The sequence below is a fragment of the Sphaerodactylus townsendi genome, linkage group LG02 (assembly GCF_021028975.2).
Source record: "Sphaerodactylus townsendi isolate TG3544 linkage group LG02, MPM_Stown_v2.3, whole genome shotgun sequence".
Lineage (NCBI taxonomy): Eukaryota > Metazoa > Chordata > Lepidosauria > Squamata > Sphaerodactylidae > Sphaerodactylus > Sphaerodactylus townsendi.
In genome coordinates, this window is record NC_059426.1 from 124007970 (window position 1) to 124032488 (window position 24519).

General features: G+C 41.9%; 1 protein-coding gene across 1 annotated transcript in view; it reads left to right on the plus strand.

Moving 5' to 3' along the window:
- Positions 1–240: 240 nt before the first annotated feature.
- The window catches only part of LOC125426349 (cytosolic phospholipase A2 epsilon-like), a 52922-nt gene continuing 28643 nt past the window's right edge, over positions 241–24519 (plus strand). Inside the window, exons 1-6 of the mRNA XM_048484607.1 lie at positions 241–330; positions 5383–5455; positions 19275–19411; positions 19992–20120; positions 21384–21424; positions 23047–23089. Of these exons, the coding sequence (XP_048340564.1) occupies positions 241–330; positions 5383–5455; positions 19275–19411; positions 19992–20120; positions 21384–21424; positions 23047–23089 (513 nt within the window). The remainder of the gene's footprint in view (positions 331–5382; positions 5456–19274; positions 19412–19991; positions 20121–21383; positions 21425–23046; positions 23090–24519) is intronic.

Consider the following 24519-nt stretch of genomic DNA (forward strand, 5'->3'; position numbering starts at 1 on the left):
AGTAGATACCAAATGTTCTCTGAAAGCCACCAATAACACTGGGGTGTAATGAATTTCCCTGGGAAGGGAGTCCCATGATTTTGATGCTGATATGTAAAGGCCCCTGTTATGTACCATGGTGCAATAACCAAAAGGACCTCTGACAGAGATCTTAATTTCTGGGTAAACTCAAATGTGAAGCAATGGTTCTTTAATAGCGAATTTTCCACTGCTTGTTCTGATTTTATTTAATTTTATTTAATGGTTCTAAACAGCAAAACAAAACCACTGGGAATGTTGGAAGCACAATGGATGCAACCCCAAACAGTTCAGGAAAATGTCAGCTGTAAGGTACCTGCATGGCAAAGCATATGAAACCAAATGTGTTTTCATTTTGAGTCTGAGACACTGTAGATGTGCAATTCAGATTTTATTTATTTATTTATTTATTTATTGGACTTCTAAACCGCCCCATCCCCGAAGGGCTCTGGGCGGTGTACAACATGACATATAAATAACAAATTATAAAATCATTAAAACAACGATGACAATAACAATAGTAATAATAATGGAGGCGTCCGACCAACCCCATTTTTAAAATTCTCCCCAAAAGAGAGGGAAGGAGGGCAGCGAGTCACATTTGATAATGGCCAGGATGAAAGGCCAGTTGGAAGGCCAGTTGGGGGCACCATTTCAGCAGCTGGTCTCTCCAAAGGCCCGGCGGAACAATTCCGTTTTACAGGCCCTGCGGAATTCACCAAGATCCCGCAGGGCCCGAACAGCCGGAGGAAGAGTGTTCCACCAGGCCGGGGCCAGAGCTGTAAAGGCCCTGGCCCGCGTGGAGGCCAGCCGCATCATAGAGGGGCCAGGGACCACTAATAAATTAGCCTCCACCGAGCGGAGAGGCCGTGCAGGGACATATGGGGTGATGCGGTCTCGAAGATACGAGGGTCCCAGGCCGCGTAAGGCCTTAAAGGTCAACACCAGCACCTTGAAAATGATCCGGAACTCTACTGGGAGCCAGTGCAGCTGGCGCAATACAGGCTGAATATGATCGTAAATAGCGCTGCCTGTAAGTAGGCGCGCCGCTGCATGCTGGACCAGTTTTAGTCTCCAGAGCAAATGCAAGGGAAGACCCGCGTAGAGCGAGTTACAATAGTCTAATCTGGAGGTGACCGTTGCATGGATCACCGTGGCTAGGTCTGCCCAGGAGAGGAAAGGAGCCAGCCGCCGGGCCTGGCGAAGGTGAAAAAAGGCAGCCCGGGTCGTATGGGCCACCTGGGTCTCCATTGAGAGAGACAAATCCAGGTGGACCCCCAGGCTGCGCATGGAGGGGGTCGGTGCCAAAGTGGCCCCCTCCCACACCGGCGGCTGGAAAATCCTGTCCTCTCCCTTGCGGCCAAGCCAGAGGATTGCAAACACTTGCTTAGCAATTTCACTGGAGACATCTTTATCTTCTTTCTGAATCTTAATTTTTGTTCCTTTTATTCACAAATTGTGTATTTGACTATTACCATCTCAGTCCACTGAACCCCAAAATTCATTAATGCCACTGAAATTTTCTTTTGTATGAAGATGCTTAGAATTGCAGCTTAACATCTTCATCTTATACACATTCACTTGGAAATTAGTCACACTGAATTTCATGAGGGTATCATACATACACATTTACTTGGAGTAAGTTTGGAGGAATTCCCTAAATATTTTCCTGTAGTTTCCAGCTACATGTGAGACACTACATAGAGAAATATAAGATGATTAATGGCAGCAGGTAAGAAATCATTTACATGTGCATAGATGTAGCATAATTTCAAATGACTAACACAAATAAACATAGACTTAATCAACTACCCCCATAACCTAGGATTTGCAATTCCACTACAGTGCTAGTCTAATATATTATACTAAAACTAGTAACTAATCAGTCCCTTCCTGCCCTTACCTAACATTACCTATAATCACTAGCAATAAACAAATTTCCTGACTAACACTGACTAAATACCAACACTACCTAAAAACATCCAAAGCTATCTGCACTAACCAAGAAACAATGTCCTCGCCCTCTGGAGATGACTCTCTTCAAAAATTCCCTCGGGATCCGCCACCATCGCCACCATGTTTTCGCTGGGCACACCCACCCTCGGCTGTTGAGGGAGTCTCTTTGGCGCTATATGGGAACCTCTGCCCCTAAAGTCTGCTGAGTCTGCCCCCAAAGCTCCATCTCCAAAACTAGGTGGACTTTGGAATGGGAACCAGCAGTACAAAGCTGAACCAAGCCAGGATGAACCCACTTTGGCTCAGCCTGACCAGGGCCAGATTTAACAGTGAGCTGTCCCTTCAAAATCCACATGGACTTCACAGTCAGTTCATATAGTTTAATGCTGGACTCGGCAGGGCTGTGGAGAGGGGTTTTTAGTGCTTTCCCTAGGCGGTGTTATGTTTCTGATCTGATCATGCAAGTTAGCAAATGTTATGACTCCTCCACTCCGACAAGAAAGTAGTTTTTTATAACTTCCCCATGGGAGCTTTAACATTTAACTCAGTACTTAAGTCTGAAGCAGATGTGACTGTAGGAGATCCATGAACAGATTTCCTTCACTTGAAAAAATGTTAATATAGCCTGAATTTTCTTGGTGCCACTAAGCCAATGTAACTTGTCTCTACTTAGGGTTTATACACATACAATCCATGTACCATGTACACTTGATTTTTTTTAAAAAAAATACATGCATTGAGTAATTCTCATGTTCCATTCAATTCATATACAGCTGAACATGTGATACAAACTCTCATTTGACCAGGAATTAGTCCAAGCACGTAGGAAAGGGGGGGTTCTCGGGTTCAAACCCCCCCATTGCATGTCTGAAGCTCCGCCCCCTGTTTGTGGATTTTTTGTATTTTAATTTTTTGTTTTTGGCCTGCAGGGGGTGCAGTTTTTAAGCTAGCAACACCAAAATTTCAGGCTATCATCAGGTGACACTCCTGATGATACAAGTCAAGTTTGGTGAATTTGGGTTCAGGGGTCCAAAGTTATAGACCCACAAAGGGGGTGCCCCCATCCCCCATTGTTTCCAATGGGAGCTAATAGTAGATGGGGCTACCCTTTTGAATCAAACTTCACTAAACCTAGGTGGTATCATAAGGATAGTCTCCTGCAGACACCGCCTAGGTTTGGTGAAGGTTGGTTCAGGGGGTCCCAAGTTATGGACTCCCAAAGAGGGTGCTCCATCCCCCATCGTTTCCAATGGGAGCTAATAGAAGATGGGGGCTACATCTTAGAAGGTCCACAACTTTGGACCCCCTGAACCAAACTTCACCAAACTTGGGTGGTATCATCAGAAGAGTCACCTAAAGATACCCTGAAAGTTTGGTGCAGCTAGCAGTTGCACCCCTGACAGCAAGCACGCTCCAAATTTCCCCAGATTCTCCTTTTAAATCCACCCCCTTTTGCATGGATTTAAAGGGAGAATTTGAGGTTCCCAGATTAAACATTAGAAGTGATGCTGTTTCAGGAAGGAAGGAAGACAATCTACCCAGTGGTGGGATTCAAATAATTTAACAGCCGGTTCTGATGGTGGGAATTCAAATAATTTAACAACGGATTGTTTACAAGCACCATTTTAACAACTGGTTCTGTCGAAGTGGTGCGAACCTGCTAAATCCCACCACTGAATCCACCTCAAAACAGCATCACAATTAGCATTATCATCATTATTTACATTTTTATACTGCATTCTCTCCTGTAATCTATGAACAGTTTGCAATAAAACATTACACCATAAACATTAGGTGAAACACATCTAAACATTACAATAGCACTAAGTCAAATATAATAACAATAAAGTGATAAAACATCAGTAAGATAATCAAATTCATCAAGTGTTAGCCTATCAACAATTACCAAGTACAGGCAATAAAATAGTTCCACAAAATATAGCCAAAGGCTTGATGGAATAGAGCATCCTTCCATGCCCTGTGGAATGCAGGAAGATTCTAGAAGGCCCTGGCCCCAGTGGAAGATAAACGCAATCTGAAAGCCAGGCACTTGCAAGAAGCCTCAAGACAACCTGACCAGAGTGGATGTGAGGAGTTAAGGAGAGGCAGTCCTCCAGGTTTGAAGGCCCCAGATAATTAAGGGTTTTATAAGTTAAAATTGGTACCAGAAACTAATTGGGAGCCAGTGCTGGTGTGAAATAGGGATGATATGAGCCAACTATGGAGACCCAGTCAACAGCCTGTCAGCAGCTTTCTGGACTACCTGAAATTTCTGAAGCATCTTTAAGGGTAGTCCTATGCAGAGTGCATTACAGTAGTCCGATCTGGAGGTGACCATCACATGGATCACTGAGGCAAGATCTGACCAGGATGAATAGGGGGCCAATTGATAGGAATAGCACAGACAGAAAATGCCATCTTCACTACCACGGATACATACTTTTCCAGGGTAAGGGAACAATCTAGCCCACCCTCTTTACAGCATCCACTGCAGTCAGTTGGACCCTATCCAGCATTGATAATAAACGACACCCCTTTGTTGAATGATTTGTCATGCAGGGCAAACAATAATTTCAGTCTGGATATGCTCCTCAATATGGCAACTATTAACGTAATTTTAAATGAGCAGTTTAAATAATGGGTCAGTTTTAGTGAGATTGCCGTTTTTTAAAAAAATTGAGATTTCGGGAGTTATTCCAAAATATGATCATGCTGACTTGACAATTACAGAAAATGATGATGACAAATTACAAATTGGATCTGCAGTCTAAGAGCAAAAGTTTAACTTGTGATTTCTTGTGCCTGTGAACATTCTGTTCCCTGGACAGGAGTGATTTAATGTTCAGAGTAATTTAATGTTCAGAGTGTTACTATGGCTGCTGCCAAGCCAGATATCCCTCTAGGATGACTAGCCTCCAGGAGGTTGTTAGAGATTACTTGAGATTACAACTGATCTCCAGGCAACAGAAGATTTGTTCACCTGGAGAAAATGGCCACTTTTGAAGGCAAACCCTAAGGCATTGAAGTCTACAAACCCAGCCCTCCTCAGCCGCCGCCACCCCCCCCAAAAAAAATTTCCAGGTGTTTCCCAACTTGGTGCTGGCAACCCTATTCCCCTTCCATGTTGTTCAAATGTCACAGGGAAAGGGAGGAAACTAAGCATGAGTCTTATGAATAACTCACTTATTCACTTATTGGAGATTATATGGATATTGAAGGGTGATCATGTTTACCCAGAGAAATAGTATAGAATAATCCACCTTGTGGAATGTGTTTGAAATAAGAGTTTTCCAGTAACGTTTATTTTATGTTCAGATAATCTCTATTTAAAAAATATTGTACATAGGTTTTTAAGTATAAATTCAATATTTTAAATATTCACCTCTCTATAAATGCCTTGTTTTCCAGAGGGTGGCATCGCCTTGCCATATACTCACTGTAAGAATCATACGAATGCGAAATGTTCACCAACAAGACTTTTGTGAGTATTTCATTAAGCTTTTTGATCATTCTAAAACTGTCTGAACAATAATATTAACTGATCCTATAGATTGTCATTTCAAGGGGGAACAGATGTTATACATTGCTTTATAAGGTTGCCAACTTCTAGAGGAAAAAAGAAAGGGATAGACAAAGACAAAAGTTAGAAACGGGGGATGATTTGTTTATTGGCAGGATATATTAGCTGCTAGTGTTAGGAGGGTGTATGATTGTTATGAGGAAGGCCAATGAAGGCTCAGGGATCCCAGTAATTGCAGAGGGGGGGGGCATAAGAAGAGAAATATCAAGGGAATACAATTCAGCTCAGATCTTGCCAACTGAGGGCTGTGCCTTCCTTGATTGAATCATTCCTTCTCCTGTTAGGTGTTCCTCTTTTCCAGTTACCTATCAGCTTTCCTGGCATTATGTGAATCTTACCTTCTCACAATATGACCAAAGTATGACAGCCTCAGTTTTGTCATTTTAGGGAGACTTGTGCTTGATTTGGTTTAGAACTCATTTATTTGTCTTGTTGGCAGTGCATGGAATCTGCAAAAGTCTCCTCCAATACATTTCAAATAGTTGTTTCCATATCATGTTTCAAAATAGATTTTCAATCCATTATTTCTCTGCTTCTCCTGCATTATGGGGATATTGATACTAAAAATAGTATTATAATGTCTTACTCTGGAATAATAATTCCTTTGTTCACATGACAGAGTGAAATTAAAAGTAGAACTAAAGTTGCAATTTGCCTTTCAAGAATTGGGAATAAAAATGACTTTGGTCTTCCTTTTGGAAAGCCAAAACTTTCACACATCTTCATCAGAAACACAAACTAACCTACAGGTGTCCCCATTTCAGGGTTCAATGAATCCTTTATAGTACCTTTCCCCAGACTTACTGTTCAATTAGGGTGGCAGTAGGGAAATGTCTCAGCAATGGAGGCATCTGGCTGTTTTCCTTCACTGCCCCCACAGAATAAGATATACAGTTCTAAATGCTTCCCAGCCTGATCTATATAGCTGGGAAAAATTTGGAATAGCATATCTAATGGGTTGGATGACATGTAAACTAGGCTAGCTCTTAATAGTTAAAGAAGGAAATTTAATCCTTTCCCATTCATTTAGGAATTATTCCTGATAGGCAACCAATACACAATACTCATTATGTTAATGTGTTTTACAGTTTGGAGTGTTAAAATAGACCAGTTATATATTTTCGTGAAATGAAAAGTTAATGACTTTGCTAATGATGAAGAACTGAGATAAATCAATTTAAGCTGTGTTTACATTTTCAGTGTGTTTTGATTTGAACACAGTTTTCTAGAGGGGAAAATTCTTCATGTGTTCCAGTGACTTGAAATTTCCAGTGTTTCCCTCCTGGATCACACTTGGAAATATATTAAACCATATATATCGGATACATTTACTAATTGTCGATGTTGTCTTAGATCAAAGCTAATGAGGTTAATAATAAAACCACAAAAGTAAATCAGAGGGAGGAGGATGAAATTCAAGCATGCCTAGCATGCCTGATACTGTTGTTGACAATTAACCAGTAGAATCCAAGGATCAAACAGCAAGTAAGTGATTTGGCTGGTGATTCTCGTCAGATTAAAAATTTCAGTGCTAAGACAGAGGAACAATAGTTAACAATAAATGAAATACTTGCCTGCCATTCATAGGATGGAGCTCATTTAATTGTTCACTTTTTGATTATGGCAATAAGTCATTATACATTGTATTAAAGGCTTTCCCCCCTCACACCTGCTGCCTTAGTAAGAACCAAATGCAACTGGCAATATACTTGGGCCCTATTGTAACTTTATAGATAATTCTAACAGCATTGCAAACGTTTTCATGCAGGGAAATTGTTCAGTCATTAAGTAAAAACAGAATTGCAATTCTTGTCAGCACTACATATGTTAAATTCCTATGGAGATACAGCAGGTTGTATCCTACCAGCTTTTTTGCTAACCCATTAGGTTTTCCATGTAGGTCCACAATTTCCAGTACAGTCTTTTCAGGGGTCAGAAAGGGTCCCTTCTCCCTCTTGTGACAATGGCAATTTCACCTTCTACTCTTTTTTTCTTTCTAAGGATCAAACTAACACATGCCACAACTTACTTCTACTACAGTGCATAGTTGTTTATTGATTTAATGGGAGTCCTGCACAGAACATGAAGGTAGCATAATGCCTTGTTGGCTGGCTTACATTTTACAGATGCAAACTTGTGGTGGGCAAGTTGAGAATGCTGGGATGATTCAGTCACTGAATCATGCAAAACTTACTCCTCAGGAGAGGCTTAACAGGCTAGTAACGTATATATTTAGTGGGATAAAATTATCTCCCCAGTAGGAATCCATCAAAGGAGCTTACAAAAACAATACAGGTTAAAGATGTTTGATTAAAAAAATGGTACACAAAACATCTTGGACTGGTGCCCATTAGGGTAGTTCATCAAGGTCATGGCCACAGGCTATAATTCATGTATCAAAGACAAAAATCTTTTGGCTCTTGTTCTTCAGTTTACATCCAAGAGCTTGAACTGCTGACCACACCCAGGCTTTAAATACCTGCAGCAGGAGTCAAACACTTAGCCCAGATCTTAGAAGCCGGCAGCCATCTTCCCACAGTTCCCCCTCCCGATAGAGCTGCCAGCTCTGCATTAGAAAATACCTGGAGATTTGAGAGCAGAGGGTGGTGTTTGGTGTAAGGAGGGATCTCATTGGGGATGTAATCCCACAGAGCCACAGAAGCTGCAGTTTTTTTCCCCAGGGGAGCAGATCTCCACAATGTGGAGATCAGTTGTAATTTTGGGGAAACTCCAACCCCATCTGGCAATTCTAACTTCTACTAAAAATTATCTGAGATGTGATTCCAGGTATGGAAAGTCACCTGACAAAAGAAAAAGAGGGTGACACAGATGAAGTTTTACATAAAGAGAGAAAGAAGGGCTACCAGGTGATGTGAGGTAGGAGATACATCTGTAATCTCAGCCCTTGAAGGAATGTGTAGTGCACTGTTAGAGTGTCAGAGAGTGACTGAGAGGCAGGGCAGATTCAGCCTGTGGCATACATATATATGGAACTGTGGAACCTGTGTGGAAGTTTTTAGTGGGAAGGAACAGCACATACCAATGACACCACCCACCAGCACTGGCCAGTAAAATGCTCTCTGCAAGCTGGGCATAAACCCTTCTTGCCAGCCATACAGCAGACTGGCAAGCATGCCCGAAGTCATATAGTTAGGGTGAATAACTGAGAAGATAAACTTCTGAAGCCTGAAGTTGATGCCATATTACACTGAGAGCAATGGGCAGATTTCCTGAAATTTTGATTTTTGAAATGCAGGGGATTTTTATTTAATTGGAGCCACAACACTGGATGACAGAATACTCACTTCTGTTCCCATGACATTTTTTTCTAAGGCTAATCACTGCCTATAAAGCTATTGTTGGCTCTGCTGAAAAAGAAAGACAAGGACTACAAGCTTAAGGTGGGGTGGGTGGGGAGTTGATATGATATAAAAATTAAACTAAGGAAAAGGGTTATATACTGCCATTCTCCAGCACCTCTACTCTAATCATATCTGAAGTTTCTTGTAGCTGTTATTAAGCAAAAATAAAAATGTTCGCAGTCCAGTTGGAGGTCCATTTTGCACACAAAAGGTGTCTTTGGGATGTCATAAAAAGAGACAATTGCCTGTTTTCACTCCACACACCCAAAATAAGACATCTGGAGAATGTCTTAAAAAGAGGCAGCTTCTGGGTGCTTTCCAAACAGCAAAGTCATCAGAGGGCAAAAGAGGCTTTTTTCTCATCCAACTGTTTCACTGTCTGGTTAATTTCACCCTCAGTTTTGCACCCAACATTTTGTGTGCAGTTGAAGGATTCACCCTGCTTCCATTTGCTGAAGGTAGTACCAGGACATTTGCTCTGCAGGCTCTGATCATGGGTGCCTGTTCAGACCAAAAAGTACATACTCAGCTTGGACCTGCCGATTCCAGCAATATATAGGTTTTCCTTTTTTTTCAAGGCACTATCTTTGCAGCTATGCAAACACCTATAGGAGAATCATAGCCACTGGGTCTGCTGCCCATTGGAAAACACTGAGTTGACCTGCCATCCATTGACCATTTTCTGTGGAGTACAGGTCAACCCAGTGGTTTTCAATGGGCAACCCAATGGTTTTCAGTGGGATTGGTTTTCTGAGCAGTTAAGATTCTCTGTGGTCCCTTCTGCAAGGCAACAATGGGTTCATGAAACCCATTTCTGCTGCTCTGCCATTGTTTGCATGGCAGCTGCAGGAGCCAGCCAGGATCACTGGGATCCCGGAGGAAGAAGGCAGCATGATTCACTCAGAAATGCTGTGTTTCCATGTGAACCATGCAGCTGAGATTCCTCCCTCCCTCCCTCCCTCCCTCCCTCCCTCCCAAGAATCCACCCACCCTAAGAATCCCTCATCTGAGAATCCCCCCATTTACCTGCATGGCATGGCAGCCTCATATTAGAGTATCCCCTCTAATGGCAGCTGCCTGTGGAATCCACCATAATGGTAGAGGGAAGGGGGTGGGGATTGAACGGTCCTGCTTGCCAAAGTTCACATAGGCAAGCAGGAAGTGTTTCCAATCTGGGTTTAATGAAAAAAACCCTCACAGAATTAGTGAGTTTTTCATTAAACCCATATTCTGGCCATTAAAATGGGTTAGCAGCGTTTTGGGGGCGAGTTCCGAGAAAACTCCAACCCCCAAAATACTTTTTAAAAGGGGCCCAACTCATTTTGATTGGCCCATGCAGAATGGGACTGTGTGCCTGCATAGCTACAAAGATAGCTTCTAAAAAATTTTTAAAATAGGGAAGCTATATATGCCAGAATCAGCAAAACCAGCTGAATACAATTATGTACTTTTGGGGCTGTAAAGGTGCCCAGTACCAGAGTCCCAGAACAACCTTCAGCAAATGGCAACAGGAAGAATCCTCTCAGTTGCACACAAAATGTAGGGCACCAGTTGGGGGTGAAACTGACCAGACAGCAAAACAGGCAGGGAACTTAAGATGGCTCTGAAGATTCTGTACATCCAGGCAGGAGATGCCTTGCAGGTGCTTTAGGGGAGGAAGATACACTTTGAAACTTTTTTTTTTAAAAAAAGACACCTTGAGCTGAAATTAGGCATCCTGAGGAAGTCTTGAGAAAAAGGCTGTGCCCTCAGCCTTTTTTGCACCCTCAGTATGACTTATTTCAGCTGTGCAGAACAGATCACAGATTGCTTACATGCATCTATATAGATAATTTCACTTTGAGTCTTCGAGACTGTGAAACATTTAGGGACTGGAAGCCATATTTTATAAAATGTTAGTAGACTTCAACCATATTATTCACAGCAAAACTATTAAAGTATCCAGATTGGAAGAAAAAGTGCTGTGTCTCTTTAACAGAGATTTGATGAGTGCAAATGGGCACTTGAAGCCTTTTACAACATGAGGTTAAATAACCACATCTGATAACTGTCTGCAGATCAAACTACAATCTAAGGGAGAGCTAGAAGGACTGGTTTAAAAGTTGGCAGTCTTGATGAGGTTGATATCTTCAGGAATTTCCTACCCCAAATTAAAGGGTGATTATCGGGTATGGGGATTGTTTCTGTTTAGACAAGATGTTTTCAGGAGAATTTCTAGAACGGGCAGATTCTTGTGGTTGTAGATCCATGAGACTATTCCTGTTTCTATTATATATTAAGAACAAAATCTTCCTGGCATTATGATTGATCAGAATCCTTTCTGAAGATCATTAAATCAGTGGTTTAAAGAACTAAGGAAGGAATCTGAAATGCCAGGTCATAAATTCTTTCCAAAGCTGGGTGTGTACCTAGAGGAAATTGGAGGATTACTGGGACAATCCTGTTCTCCAGAATTCCTTCCAGATATGTGGACATAGTGGAGTCTTTCAGGTATCAGCAGTTAATGGAATTATGCAACTCAGTGACAGAAACACAGGGCGTACAATTTCAGGTAGCTGGTAGTTCAGAAAGGGCAATTAATTGAATTATTGGGATTAGAAATATCTCTAATGTCAGAAACAGAGTGTTTGTAAGACCTCTGGAGGAAACATGTTGGAGGAGGAGAAAGCCCAGTTAAAATACATAAAAGGAGAGTACACATTGAAGTTGTGAAAAGTGGTTGCATGTGTAAAGCTCCATCAAGTTCAGGGGAAAAATTAAATTTAAAGGGTATTTTTATAGTTTATAGTTAAAATGTATGTATGTACACTCTTTTGAGATCAACCTGGTCAATGACTGTCAATAAATACTGACTCACTCCATCAAGTCACAACCAATTTATGGCAACCTAGTAGCGTGTTCAAGGCAAAACACTAATAGAGATGGTTTGCCTTCCTCTGAATAGACCCTGATATTCCTAGGAGGTCTCCCCTCCAAATATTACCCAGGGCCAACCCTGCTTAGCTTCTGAGATCTTGCCTAGGGCAAAAGGTGATTACGCTGATGCTTGTAAGCAGAAAAGGAGCATTCAGAATTTCTACACCCACAGGTGATCCTTTCATATCTGGAAAGTGTTGAGAATTGGCTTTCACTTTGCTGCTGGAAATAGATCTGAATTAACAGATGCAGAATATGATTAAATGTACCTGATGCTGCTGCAAAATGTGATGAAGATTATCATATAATTTTCCACTGAATTCCAATGATATTAGGAATTGTTGAGGCAGCTCAAGAATTGTTTGCTATTTACTGAATAGAATTGCAACACTAGTTTACTTTGATGCCACGATAGCTTGCCATACTGTATTATGTTGCAATATATTTGTGTGTGTTTTTTCTTTTTAAGTTCAGGATAGGTGACCATATTACCAAAGCAAAAGCACAATCCTATAAACAGAAATTAAATTTAACATACAAAAATACTATTAGAAGAACCCTCAGATGACAAATTGCTCACACACAATAAAGTGATAAAACATCAGTAAGATAATCAAGATGGAGATGGAATCAGTTACCCCCTATTTACGGAACATTACCGATCCATGACCTTTAATGGATAGAGTCAGATAAATTACTAAACCCAGCTAAGTATTCTTCTATGAAGCTCACCACAACATGAAAAAAAATGTACCTAACCCTAAAACATTTTTCAGGATTTAACTGACAAATAGAAACTTGCTGCTGTCTGGCTGGCCATTCTTCCATATGTCATGCCTGTCTGTCATTATTCAGTTATCACACATAAATTTAAGAGGTTAATTTAAGACATCTGTATCTTAGTTAGCCAGATGACATCTTCAGGACAATCAGCTTAGACACATGAGGATAACCATCTAATGTATTTATTTCATATTTATACTATTCCCATATAGAGTATGTGTGGTTGTATTGAAGGTCTAATATTCCTATTTTTTTAAAAAAGACATAAGAGAAAGAAGTTGAACCACCTGCTCTAGCCTCCCTGTAGTCGTACCCCATGGACATTTCTTCCATTTTGTTTCACTTTTGGTAATGGAAGAGAGCTGAGATAGGAAAATGAGCTTGGATTTGGGCTTCAGGGTGGGAAGATACTTTGTTTTACGCAGAATCTTACATGCACACACCCACACACACTACTTTAGTTGAGCAGGTATATGATTAAAGTGTCAGCTGCGGAAGATGAAAATAGATCTGAATTAATACCTGGCTCAGTGAAATTCTCAACATGTTCATTCGGTACACCATCATGCAATGATGGAATGTTTTCAAAGAGGAAGAAGGTAGGCCACTTATCAACATCATAGAAGGAAGCTGAAAATGCTGCTATAGTTTTAAGGTTTTGTATTTTAACTGAGGTTATTCGATTTGTTTTATTATGTTTGTTGTTGTTTGCTGTACACCGCCCTGAGCCCTTCGGGGGTAGGGCGGTCTATCAAATTGAATTAATAATAATAATAATAATAATAATAATAATAATAATAATAATAATAATAATAATAATAATAATAATAATAATAATAATAATAATAATAATAATAATAATAATAAAGGAGGATGATATACCTGATGCAAAAAGTCCAAGATCTATAGAATAAATGTTGATACAAGGAAGGCAATGAGAGAGAGCAGCAGTTGAGCTGGGTCTGGTATGGTATGTGGTAAGATTAGGAACTTTTGTGCACTTACTGCTTGTGATGCAACTGTTCGCTTTGCAATGTGGTATTCTGCAGTTTTCTGTTCAGATGGGAATACTCCTGCTGTGAAGTGTTCCCAGCCATGTCAATCTGATCTGCCATTTTGCTGACCAACTGCTTCCTTTTCATTTCCATGCAATCTCCTTCGAGGAAGGTTGCCTGCCAGCCACTTTTGCCAGCTTGAGTCTATCTTGAGTGCAATAAACTGTGTCAATTTCACAAGGTCTGTGGCTCCACAGTTAGACCAACAGTGAGGAAAATAAAAAACGCAGCTCTTTCAACCTTGGCCAGAAGATCAGTTGTGTGGGTGGGGAAAGGTGGGGAGGAGTTGGAAAACCTGAAGGAAGTGTAACACATGCTAGTTCCTTTTGCCTTCCCTGCAAAGGGAAGAAAAAGTTGCACTTTGCCCGCTTTCAAAAACTTCACAGCTTTTTTGATCTGAGAGTATGGTGACTTCTGAAGAGGCCAAAATGAGTACATAATAGAAAATCCAATCCAAAGGGGATGTATGCTCAATGCGAGGCAGACAGCAAGTGCATTAAAAAGGCTAGGATAAAAGGCCAGTTCCACCACCTTGACTGGTGTGGATGGGGAAGCCACTGAATTAAATGCAGGAAGTATGGCAGGATTGGGATAGTAGGTCCTGTTGAGGACAAGGAAATGAGGAACTGGTAATTTCAGAGGAAACAGGAGAAGAGAATGCATGGCAACCATTGGAGATGGAATGTCACTAGGAGGAGATCGTAATGCTTGAAATAATCATATAAAGGCTGAGAAAAATTGGAGGGTGGTGGATAAACTGGGAATAGGAAGAGCAATGGGATAAGGCTAGAAAGGGGGATATCAAGGTTCTGTTCAGCAGGTGAAGCAGCTGGCTACTCGCGGAAACTAAAGCATGCCTTTAATATCCACTCTGGCTGGCCTGGCAACTGACTGAGGGAAAAAAGCAGTAGTTAATCTTCATTATCCAACGTAGATATCAACAGAAGGCAGGAAGCAAAGCTTAAATAATTGGACAGTTATTGTGGGCATGAGGCTGATGAAGTCAAAATAGCAGCCACACCCATTAGTTCCAAGCAGAAGCCAAATCTTAGTGAGATCCAGGTGGGTGCAAAAAGCATGTCCTGACTTGCAAAACAGTGGCCATGCCCTTATGTTCAAAGCAACTCCCCGCTTTACTGGGGTGTATGTGGCATTCCTAGTTGGAAAGTCCTTCATTCCATGGTTGGCAAGGTCTGATGAAGTCATAGCAGCAGGCACACCCAACATCACAGCAAAGTCTTAATGGGATCTAGGTGACTGCCAAAAGCAAAGCACACTTTGCAATTGCTTTGCTCCTTGACTGGCAGAGCACTTTCTGTTTCCCAAGTTAGTCATGATAATATTTCATGTCAGTATTGGAGGGAGGAGATTTAAGCTAAATGTATAGGGCTTCAGTCTTGTGTCCATTTACTTGGAAGTTAGCTCCATAGAATTGGACTGCATCAAATACAAACCTTTTAAAAGATTTGTAATAAGCTTTCAGCCTGCAGTAGGGGCAGAGGTCAGAATACTAAATGGAACTATTCAAATTTAAATTCTATGCATGGAATTAGAACTCACCTCCCAAATCAGCACCACATGGCCTGCGAATTTCTGCATCTGGGGAACAGGGCACCCCCAGGAGTGTCATGAGGGGGGAACTGGAAGATTGTAACAGAAGTTAGGGTCTCCCTCTTGCCCATGCAGATCTTTTCAGTAAGATCTGATCTATGAGTTATAGAAAGCACAATCACCAAAAGAGACCCCTTTAATTCCTCTTTTCCTACCCACCTTTCCATTTGATCTGAAATTGAATCTAGTATTAAATTGAATCTCTCAGCATGCTACAGTGCAAGACTAGTAGGAAGGCAGCACACATATACCATACAAGAATTGGTCCAGAGGCAGGGTGGATCATTCCCTTCATTTCTGGGCCATTCTAAAACATCAACACTGGCATGGCAGTGGAGCCACTAGTTAGCATTCTATAGCCATTCTGCAGAGAAGAAGAAAAAGAAACACTTTTCAACAAGGTTCTGGCCACAGAGCACTCATACTGGAGTCCATTACCAACCCCAGTCACGGAGCAGCATGCTGAGAACATTCCTGCAATTGGCAGCTCCAGACATAGCCTAGCCAGCCCATGCAACCTGGGACACCCCTGAGTTTCCCCACCCACCATGCAGAATGTCAGCCAGACTCTGTAGCCCCCAAGGAGACCAGTGGTGTGAGCAGTGGAAAGCCCTGGACTTAACATGTCCTAGTGATCTCTGCAGATGGGGTTAAGTCCCCATCTGCTGAGTTACCTTTTTGGAAGGGGCATTTGCAAGAGAGAAAGCATTGCCAGTCCAGCCACAGCATTCCCACTCTCTTGCAGCTTTCTCAGTACAGGCAACAATGATGAGTTCTCCAAGACCCCAAGGGTTTGGTTTACAGCCAGGATGGAACTCAGGAGATCAGGCCAGGAAAGTTTAAAAGAGATAGAGAGAGACACTGAAGGAACAAAAGAGAACACACAGCTGCACACCAGTAGCTCACTAGGGAGAGGCACAAACTATGGCCCCTTCCGTACACGCAAAATAATGCATTTTCAAACCACTTTCACAACTGTTTGCAAGTGGATTTTGCTATTCCGCACAGCTTTAAAGAGCACTGAAAGCAGTTTGAAAGTGCATTATTCTGCATGTGTGGCATGAGCCAAACTATGTTTGTGAGTAAAGGAAGTTTAGAAATATTTAAAATGAATTAGATTTTGACAAGGCACCTGGCCATACCTAAGGACTGAAATGTTTGTAGAACTGGTTCACACCTTGTTGTGAGGAGCTTTCCCAGAGCAGAATGCAAGATTAGGCAAATGGCATTGTCCTTGTTAGCTAAATCTGTCTCTGTCAAGAACTGCCAGAGGATCAGGAGCTGCCAGGTTTTCTTTCAACCCCTTCAACTTGCAGTGTGCTGGAACTGTGGACACTTCAGGCAAAGATAGGCACCTCCCCTAAAAAGCATAGGCTCTGGAAAAGGAAGCAAGCAAATAATGGGGCACAGCCCCACGCCACTTCCAAAGCTCCATTCAGCTCCCGCTTTGGATTGCACAGTTAGAGTGTCACTGAACTGAATCTCTACCTTTGTTGGCCATGGCATTTTGGATTTGCGGCCAGATGTGCAGATGCTTTGTAATAATCACAGGACACGGCTTGGATTAAATTGGGCTGCAGCCCTTTATTATTATTATTAAACAGAAGCTGGGCAAGCAAGAGGAGTGCATCGTTAGGAGCTGGTCAGCCCCCCCAGCTGCCCCCAGCAACAACTCCAATTCTTATTGGGTAGGACAGAGAGGTACTGGGCCAGGGGGTGTTCGCCCATCTTTGTGGCCCCCAAACTGCTAGGGTGTCGTGCTCGCCTGCAGAGGCCTCTGCGGCATACGCCTTGGGCCTGCCCTACCCCACGCCTCTTACAGAGGCCCCCATACACAGGGAGGTCCAGCACGCAAGCTCGCCCCCACCAAGAGATGCACTCCTCTGTCCAAACCACCCAGGGCTGCGACAATAAGTGAAAACAAAAACCCCAACCCTTAATTTCAGGGAGGTTGGGTGGGTCAGTTTGCTTCCAGGTGCCGAAAAGCCTGGGGCAACCGCATGCTGCCTAATTTATAGGGAGCTTGCTCTACCCCAGGCCCACGTGAGTGTTGTACGACATTGCCGGGTGATGAGGCTCAGCTGCCTGGCCAGCCCAGGGTCATGCATGCTCCCTGCCTCTGGAGCTCTTACCACGCGCACTGCTCCCTGTTGCAATTACAGGCCTAGTTGATTCTAGTGCCTTGATTTCCAGTTATGTTTCTATTCTCCTCATAACTGGTGCTAAGGACTGAAGACAAAGATTGAAATATAAGGCCCTTTCCGCACACACACAGATCTGAGCCTCTGCCGGCATAATTTATGCACGCTCCGCGTGTGAGCGGCCAGCACTTCCCCCTCAGCTGGAGAGGCGGCTCCATATGGTCGCCCCCCCCTCCACTCACCATCCCATCCTTCATAGCTCTGGAGGGCTGCAGGGACCCACCCATGCTGGAGGACTGCAGGGACCCGCCCAGGGGTCAGAGGGCAGCATGGGCAGGGTTCTGCAGTCTTCCATAGCAACAAAGGACAGGACAGTGAGTGGAGGGGAGGGGGAAAGCAGCATCTTCCCACTGACGCTGTTTGCACTGCGCCAACGGGAAGTCGGTGCTTTAGAAAAACCTCGCTAGTTTTGCGAGGTTAATAGGAGCGGCTTTACGCTGCTCCCGGGTGGACAGGATGGCACTGCTGTGATGCAGCAGTGCCTCCTGTGCAAACAGCCACCCAGGGACGGCATTTTTGCTGTCCCTGGGCCGCTGTAAATCGCCTGTGCAGAAAGGGCCCAAGAAATCATTCATGGTTAGAAACAGCTGCTTATCCCTGAAGCCCTTTAAAAGCACTCACTCAGGGTCAGAGGTGTATCGGGATGGGGGGGGGGGTCCTTGTCTAGTGACATGCTTGATGTTTTTTCCAGATAAGCTTACATTTGCAAGGAAGCTGTAATATAGAGGAACAACACTGTCATTCCACAGCAATATTTTGCTATGATAATAAATAAACTCACTTTTGGTAAGACATGAAGTCATACCATTACTAGAAACAATTCTATTGGTGAGAGAAGAAATGAGTTAGTTTCAGCATTCCATGACAGCTTTCTCCAGTTGCATACGCCCAGTTATTTGAACAACTGCTCTTTATCTGGACAGAAGTGCGCCTGCTTCTTCCATAATACCTGTCAGTCTTAAACTAGGGTTTTTTTCTCAGAAAATCAGCAAAAAGATGCTCTTAGTTTCCCTATTCCTATTTACCAATTATCAGTAAGCCATAGCACTGTGATGCTGACCCATAAAAAGTAGAAGGGGCAGTTGCTGAATTAGATTTCTGATTCACTGGTGTCTGTTTCTGTTTTCCATTCCCACTGCAGTGCTAGGGGTATACCCATATATCTGATCCAAGGTAAGTCATGATTCAACCAGATTAATGCAATGTCCAACCCATTTGAAATGGATGGGATGCAGGAAGCTGCCACTCTAAAACTCGGTGATTTCCTATATATTTTCTCCAGCAGAGCAAATAGCAGCTACAAAATAGCTTCAGGCAAGGAGACTTAGTCCCACCGTGCTACAATCCAAACCCAAATCTGGGACTGTGGCTGCCAGTTACTCATTATTTTTTATTATTTTTCAATGTTATTTATAACCTGCCCTCCCCTGTGTGTGTGTGCGTGCGTGCATGCGTGTATGTGTAGGTTTAAATGTGGACAACTTCTGCTCTGAACCCAAGATGCTTATTTTAGATGTGAGTGCACTGTTTTGATTTTTCCTATCACTGGATTTAGCCTTCAATGGATTTAGAATGGTACAACTCTGTTTGGGATTACACTGTATTTGTTGACTTTCTCTAACATGCAGATATGAAAGCTTGAGTGTTTAAGGTATTCTTCAACCGCAGTTGCTTGTGAACAACTCTAAACTCAAGAATGTTTCTAAAGGTCAAGTTATCAACTCACAATACCCATGAAATGCATATTTATTCTATCCATAAATGTACAAATTACTCTATATTTTCCCCCCAGTAAGTCCAACTGATTGTTATGTGACCTTGTGGCTCCCTACTGCCTCATCAGAAAGGGTTCGAACTAAAACAGTTCCTAATTGCAATGATCCAGTGTGGAATCAAACATTCTTCTTCAGGATCCAAAGTCAGGTTAAGGTAAGATAAAACATAGTCCTTATGTGGGTTTTGCGAGATGAAGCAAAGAAACAAACTAATGATTTTCTTTTCTTCAGTTAATATTTTTCCTTTCTTAATAACTTAGTGCCACTTTTTCTGATGGGCAGCAATTGTCTCCAGTTTTTTACTTTCCCAACTCTGCTACTTGAGAACTTTCAACTGATTGTCATAGAGAGAACCCAAGATCTTTGGCAGGCAAACCAACTGGGCTACCACTGAGCTTTTAGCTTTCCCTTTGGCATATTGTGGCAGTCAGATATCTTCCTCTGAGATGCAAACAGTACATTCCTGTACTGGAGGAGTGCTGGCTCCACAGCTGTGTAGACACCTGGGTGTAGCACTGCCACACAGCTCCCAACACTAATGTAAGTGCCCCTGTGTTAGTGTAAATGCCCCCTATGTCAACATAAGTAGCATTTATGCTGGTGGCAGGGTCATGTCACCTTCTGAGGGAGTTCACCCTCTGCAACCCAAGATTGCACTGTAAGTTGGACAAAATGGCTTTTGATTTGCTTACATTTCTATTATGGTGTGTTTTTATAATGTATTTCCATTTCAGAACATATTGGAACTGACTGTCTGCGATGAAGACGTTATTCAAGATGATACGGACCGTGTCATTTTTTATGATATAGCTCAAGTGCCTCTTGGAGAGTCAATTTTTAAGATATTTGAGTTGAATCCACAGGTGAGCTTGTATCTTGTTGTATGTTAACGGGTGGCTTCCATGCTTCCTGTCTCTACTCCATTCTGCCCAGCAAAAAATAAAGTCTATGGGACATCTTAAGAAAAGGCAACTTAGTTTTTTCCATGCAGTAAGAATGCCCCCCCCCCCCGCATCAGTCCATGGAGGGTAGGTCAACCCAATCCTTTTCAATGGGTAGCAGACCCGCCTTCTGAGTGGTTAAGATTCTTTTATGTGTGTCTGCATAGCTGCAAAGATAGTTCCTCGAAAATAATAAGAAAAATGGGGAAGCTGTATACTGCTAGAATCAGCTGGACTAGCGAAGTACAACTATGCACTTTTGGGGCTGAAACAGCACCCAGGATCAGAGTCTGCAGGACAAACGTCTTGGGACAACCTTCAGCAAATGGTGACAGGGAGAATCCCTTCAGCTGCACACAAAATGTTGGGCACAAGCTGAGAGTGAAACTGACCAGAGAGCAAAACTGTTGGACGGGAAGCATGAGACACCTCCTGAGACATTCCGCACAGCCAGGCAGGTGACGTCTTGCAGGTGTTTTGGGGGGGAAAGGTGCACATTGAAACATTCTAAAAAAAAGCCTTGAGCTAAAATAAGGATGTTTTATTTCAGCTGTGCAGAATGGACCTCTGTCTTTTGATTTAAAAGAAAATCTTAATATTATAGTGAGGGATTTGGACAGATCATTTCTGTATGGATACAGCCTGACTGTAATGTCTGATTATCTACAGTTAAGTCCTGAGAAGAGTTGCCTTTAATAAAGTTAGAAGAGTGTAACTCTTCTTAGGATAGCACTGCTAGTCTCAGGTGGCAAGTCTGAAGGACCTGTTCTAGTCTTCACATAGCACCATAGGGTCAGAGGTTTATTTTGCCATACAATCTGATCTGTCCACAGGTAGTTGACTTCTATAATAATGCTGGCTCACCACTAAGCACTAGGGGGTTTCAAGTTATGGAGTACAATGCACTTGGTCCATATCCTTTAAAAAAATCTAGAGACGTATGTAATATTAGTGTATGGCAAATGTTTTAATGCATATTATGACAAAAAAATCTGTTTGGTTGAGATTTTTCAATTTCAGGTTTCAACTTTCAATTTTAATTTCTAGAAAAGATTGAAAAGATACATCTTTGATATTTCACTTTCATTTAATCTGTACAAGTAACAGGAAGTAACTATTGCTTGAGTCGGTGGTTTCAACCATTGTTAAACCATTGTTTCATTTATGGTACATCTTAATTTTCAGAAACATGAGGAGTTGGAAGTTGAATTTTCACTGGAGAATATGTAAGTGAACCAATTCCTACAGAAATTAATTCTTCTTGGTATTATTTGGAGGACCAGTGTGGTGTAGTTGTTAACATGTTGGACTAGAGTCTGAGAAACTCAGCTCTGAATCCCCACTTTGCCATGGAAGCTTGCTGGGTGATCTTGGGTGATCACACGCAGCCTGACATATCTCCCAGGATTGCTCAGAGGATAAAATACAGAAGAGAATGAAATAAGCCATTTTGGATCCCCATTAGGTAGTCAGGGGAAATATAAATGAAACAAATAAATTATGAAATTTGTAATTAATTAAATAATGCAGCTTATACACTACCAAATCACCCATGAAGTCTATTTTAGCCACTTGATGTCTGTTACAATAGAAACGCAAGATCCAGTAATTCAAATCAGCAATCTTTAGCCTATGCATTTGGTGAAGTAGCTAGGAAGTGATTAGTAGAATGACAGTCTCTTTTATTTCAATACTGTCTGAACTAGTTTAGTGTATTTCCAGATGTCAGATTTCCCAGTGATACTTGCCACAAACCTGAAAGCAAAACAGGAACTCATGTACCTTTCATCATAAGGCAGTCAGCTATGGTGGTTGGGATTGCATAATAGTAGCTGTTTGCCATGAGTGGATGCATTTCTACTAGCAGAGGTCAGCAGGGGTGTAGGCAGAAGTTTCATGGGCTGATTTCATGTGCCAGAGTTTCGTGTGTGGTCTCCCACGAAAGCATTATAATCACTGAAGAATGGTCCATTGCATCAGGAAGTGATGGTTTTTATCAAGTACAGTGGTGTGAACTTTTCATAATGAACCCAATATTTCCTCAGGTTATTTACTTTAAATACAAAAAGAACCAGTGACAAATTATTTAGCAATGCAATTTTGAAACAGTTTTCTGGCATTAGTAAAATGAATTAAGTAGTTACGAATTCCAGCCAGAAGTTAGGGATGGGCCACCTGCTTCAAGGATCTAAATTTCCTTCTCTTAGGAATTTTGCAAGAAGAGACAAAGGTTTGTGTCATGCTAGTCCATCAGAGGATCACGGTGGTGGCAGCTGCTAGGAGAATGGATAGGGCAATGGTGTTGACCAAGGAGGCAGACAGTTTATATGAGATGAATCCAACAATGAGAACACTAATTGGATTAGCCTTGGCAAATCTTGCCACTATAATAAATAGATTCACTCTCTATCCCCAGTGCCAAACATCCAAGTCAAATTATTCTCAGTGCAATTCTATGCAGTTATACATTGCAAAGTCTATTGAAGCCAAAGGGGATAATGTAGTCTAAAATGTAGTCCAAATGATCCTGCTTCATGTATTCTTGATACTATACCTTATACCAGATTCCGATCAGTAAAGAATCCTTTCTTTCTATGGGAAATGGGTCTATTCAAGACCAGTTCAGTAAGAACTCCTTGAACCTTTCTGGCCATGGTAAATTTTATAATCACTTACTTTATGTCTGGTTTTACTTAGCAACAAGATTTGGGGTCTCAATCTCCAAAAGCAAAATTCAGCAGCACCAAAAAATTAAAATATAATGTTAATAGATTTATAGATCTATAAAAATATTTTTAAATGGCAGATTATTCAAATTATAACTTCTGTTTCTGTTCATATTTCCTAGAACCTGTAGTCCTGAAATTATCGCAACAAATGGAGCAATAGTGGTAACCTTCATTTTCTTGTATGATACAATTAGATACATGTATGACTAGTGGGCCTGAAGAATCTATAAGCTGCCTTGTATCCTGAGTGTATGAGAGGCTGAAGGAAAAGGGATGGACAACAATTAGTGAATTACCACCATGCTCAGCTAGTGTGAAGGGGAGAATTATCAGGATGAATATCTTGAAAGCGTCACACAGAGCTGTATACAATGGGGCTATAAAAACCCCACTCTCCTGCTTCCCACTTTCATGACATGTATACCCTCAAGGACCAACTCAACTTTATGTCTGCTGCCCAAAATCTCTTTTGTCCCAGTAAGGCTCCACAAGTAACCAGTACCCACATCAGCCCCTCATGTCCTATGCTGATGAAGAATGTTTGAATTGCTTCATTCACACAAATACATGTATGCTGTGCCAGAAGAATCTGATCTGAGGAAAACGAGACTAAAATATTTATCTCACAAAATGGATACAGCTATCATGAGAATAGTCGGTCGGTCGGTCGGTCGGTCGGTCGGTCGGTCGGTCGGTCGGTCGGTCGGTCTGCCTTTCCCATCAAGATCTCAGGGTGGATTACAGAATTTAAAAATGATGGCATAAAACGGTATAATACATAAAGTAAATAATACAGTAAAACTGAATTACAACTTAGGGGATTTGTTAGCTTCTAGCACATTCTTCTCAGAATAAAATGTGAGATTCAAAACCAAATCCAGTACTTTTTGTACTGGATTTTCTTATTCATATAAAATCTAGTAATTTAGCACCGTTCTCAAAGGCTATTGTGTGCAGCAAAGCCCATCTAGTCTCTGTGTGTGCCAGGAACAACATTATTCAGAGCCTTTTGTCTGTGCAAACTAATGTACTTGATTTATTATAGAAAATCCATTTCTCAATAGGAAAAAGTAATTATAACCAACTAGTGGAGGCAGATATAGTGGAGGCAGATATAGAACCTCATGGTTCAAGTTGGAGAAGCAAAAACATGCATGGGAGTGGAGGTGTGAAAAGGAGGAAAGAAGGAAGTTTCCTGAGAACAGCAATTTGCACATCAAAAGGATAGTGTCAGAGCAGTAGAGAAAGGATGCCCAGCACCTTGACCCCTCTATCTTTCTGGCCCCTTCCACACAGCAAATGTATAATGGGTTGCAGTCGGGATAAAGTAACCCATTTTCCTGTGTTCGCATTCACATGCATCTGTGCAGGCAACGATTGGAGCCCACAGAAACAATCCAGGTTGCTGTTGCCCCTTTGCACGGAGATGCGTCTCTCTTTTTTTTATTTACTTCACACCAATTTGTAGCTATGCAGGCTTGCCCAAATGACTCTGACTCCCTAGTCAAGTCCCCCTCTGAAGATGAGGTTAAGAGGCAGCACAAAGTCTTTCACTTCCAAAAGTTATTCACTATTTTGTTGATTATTTTCTC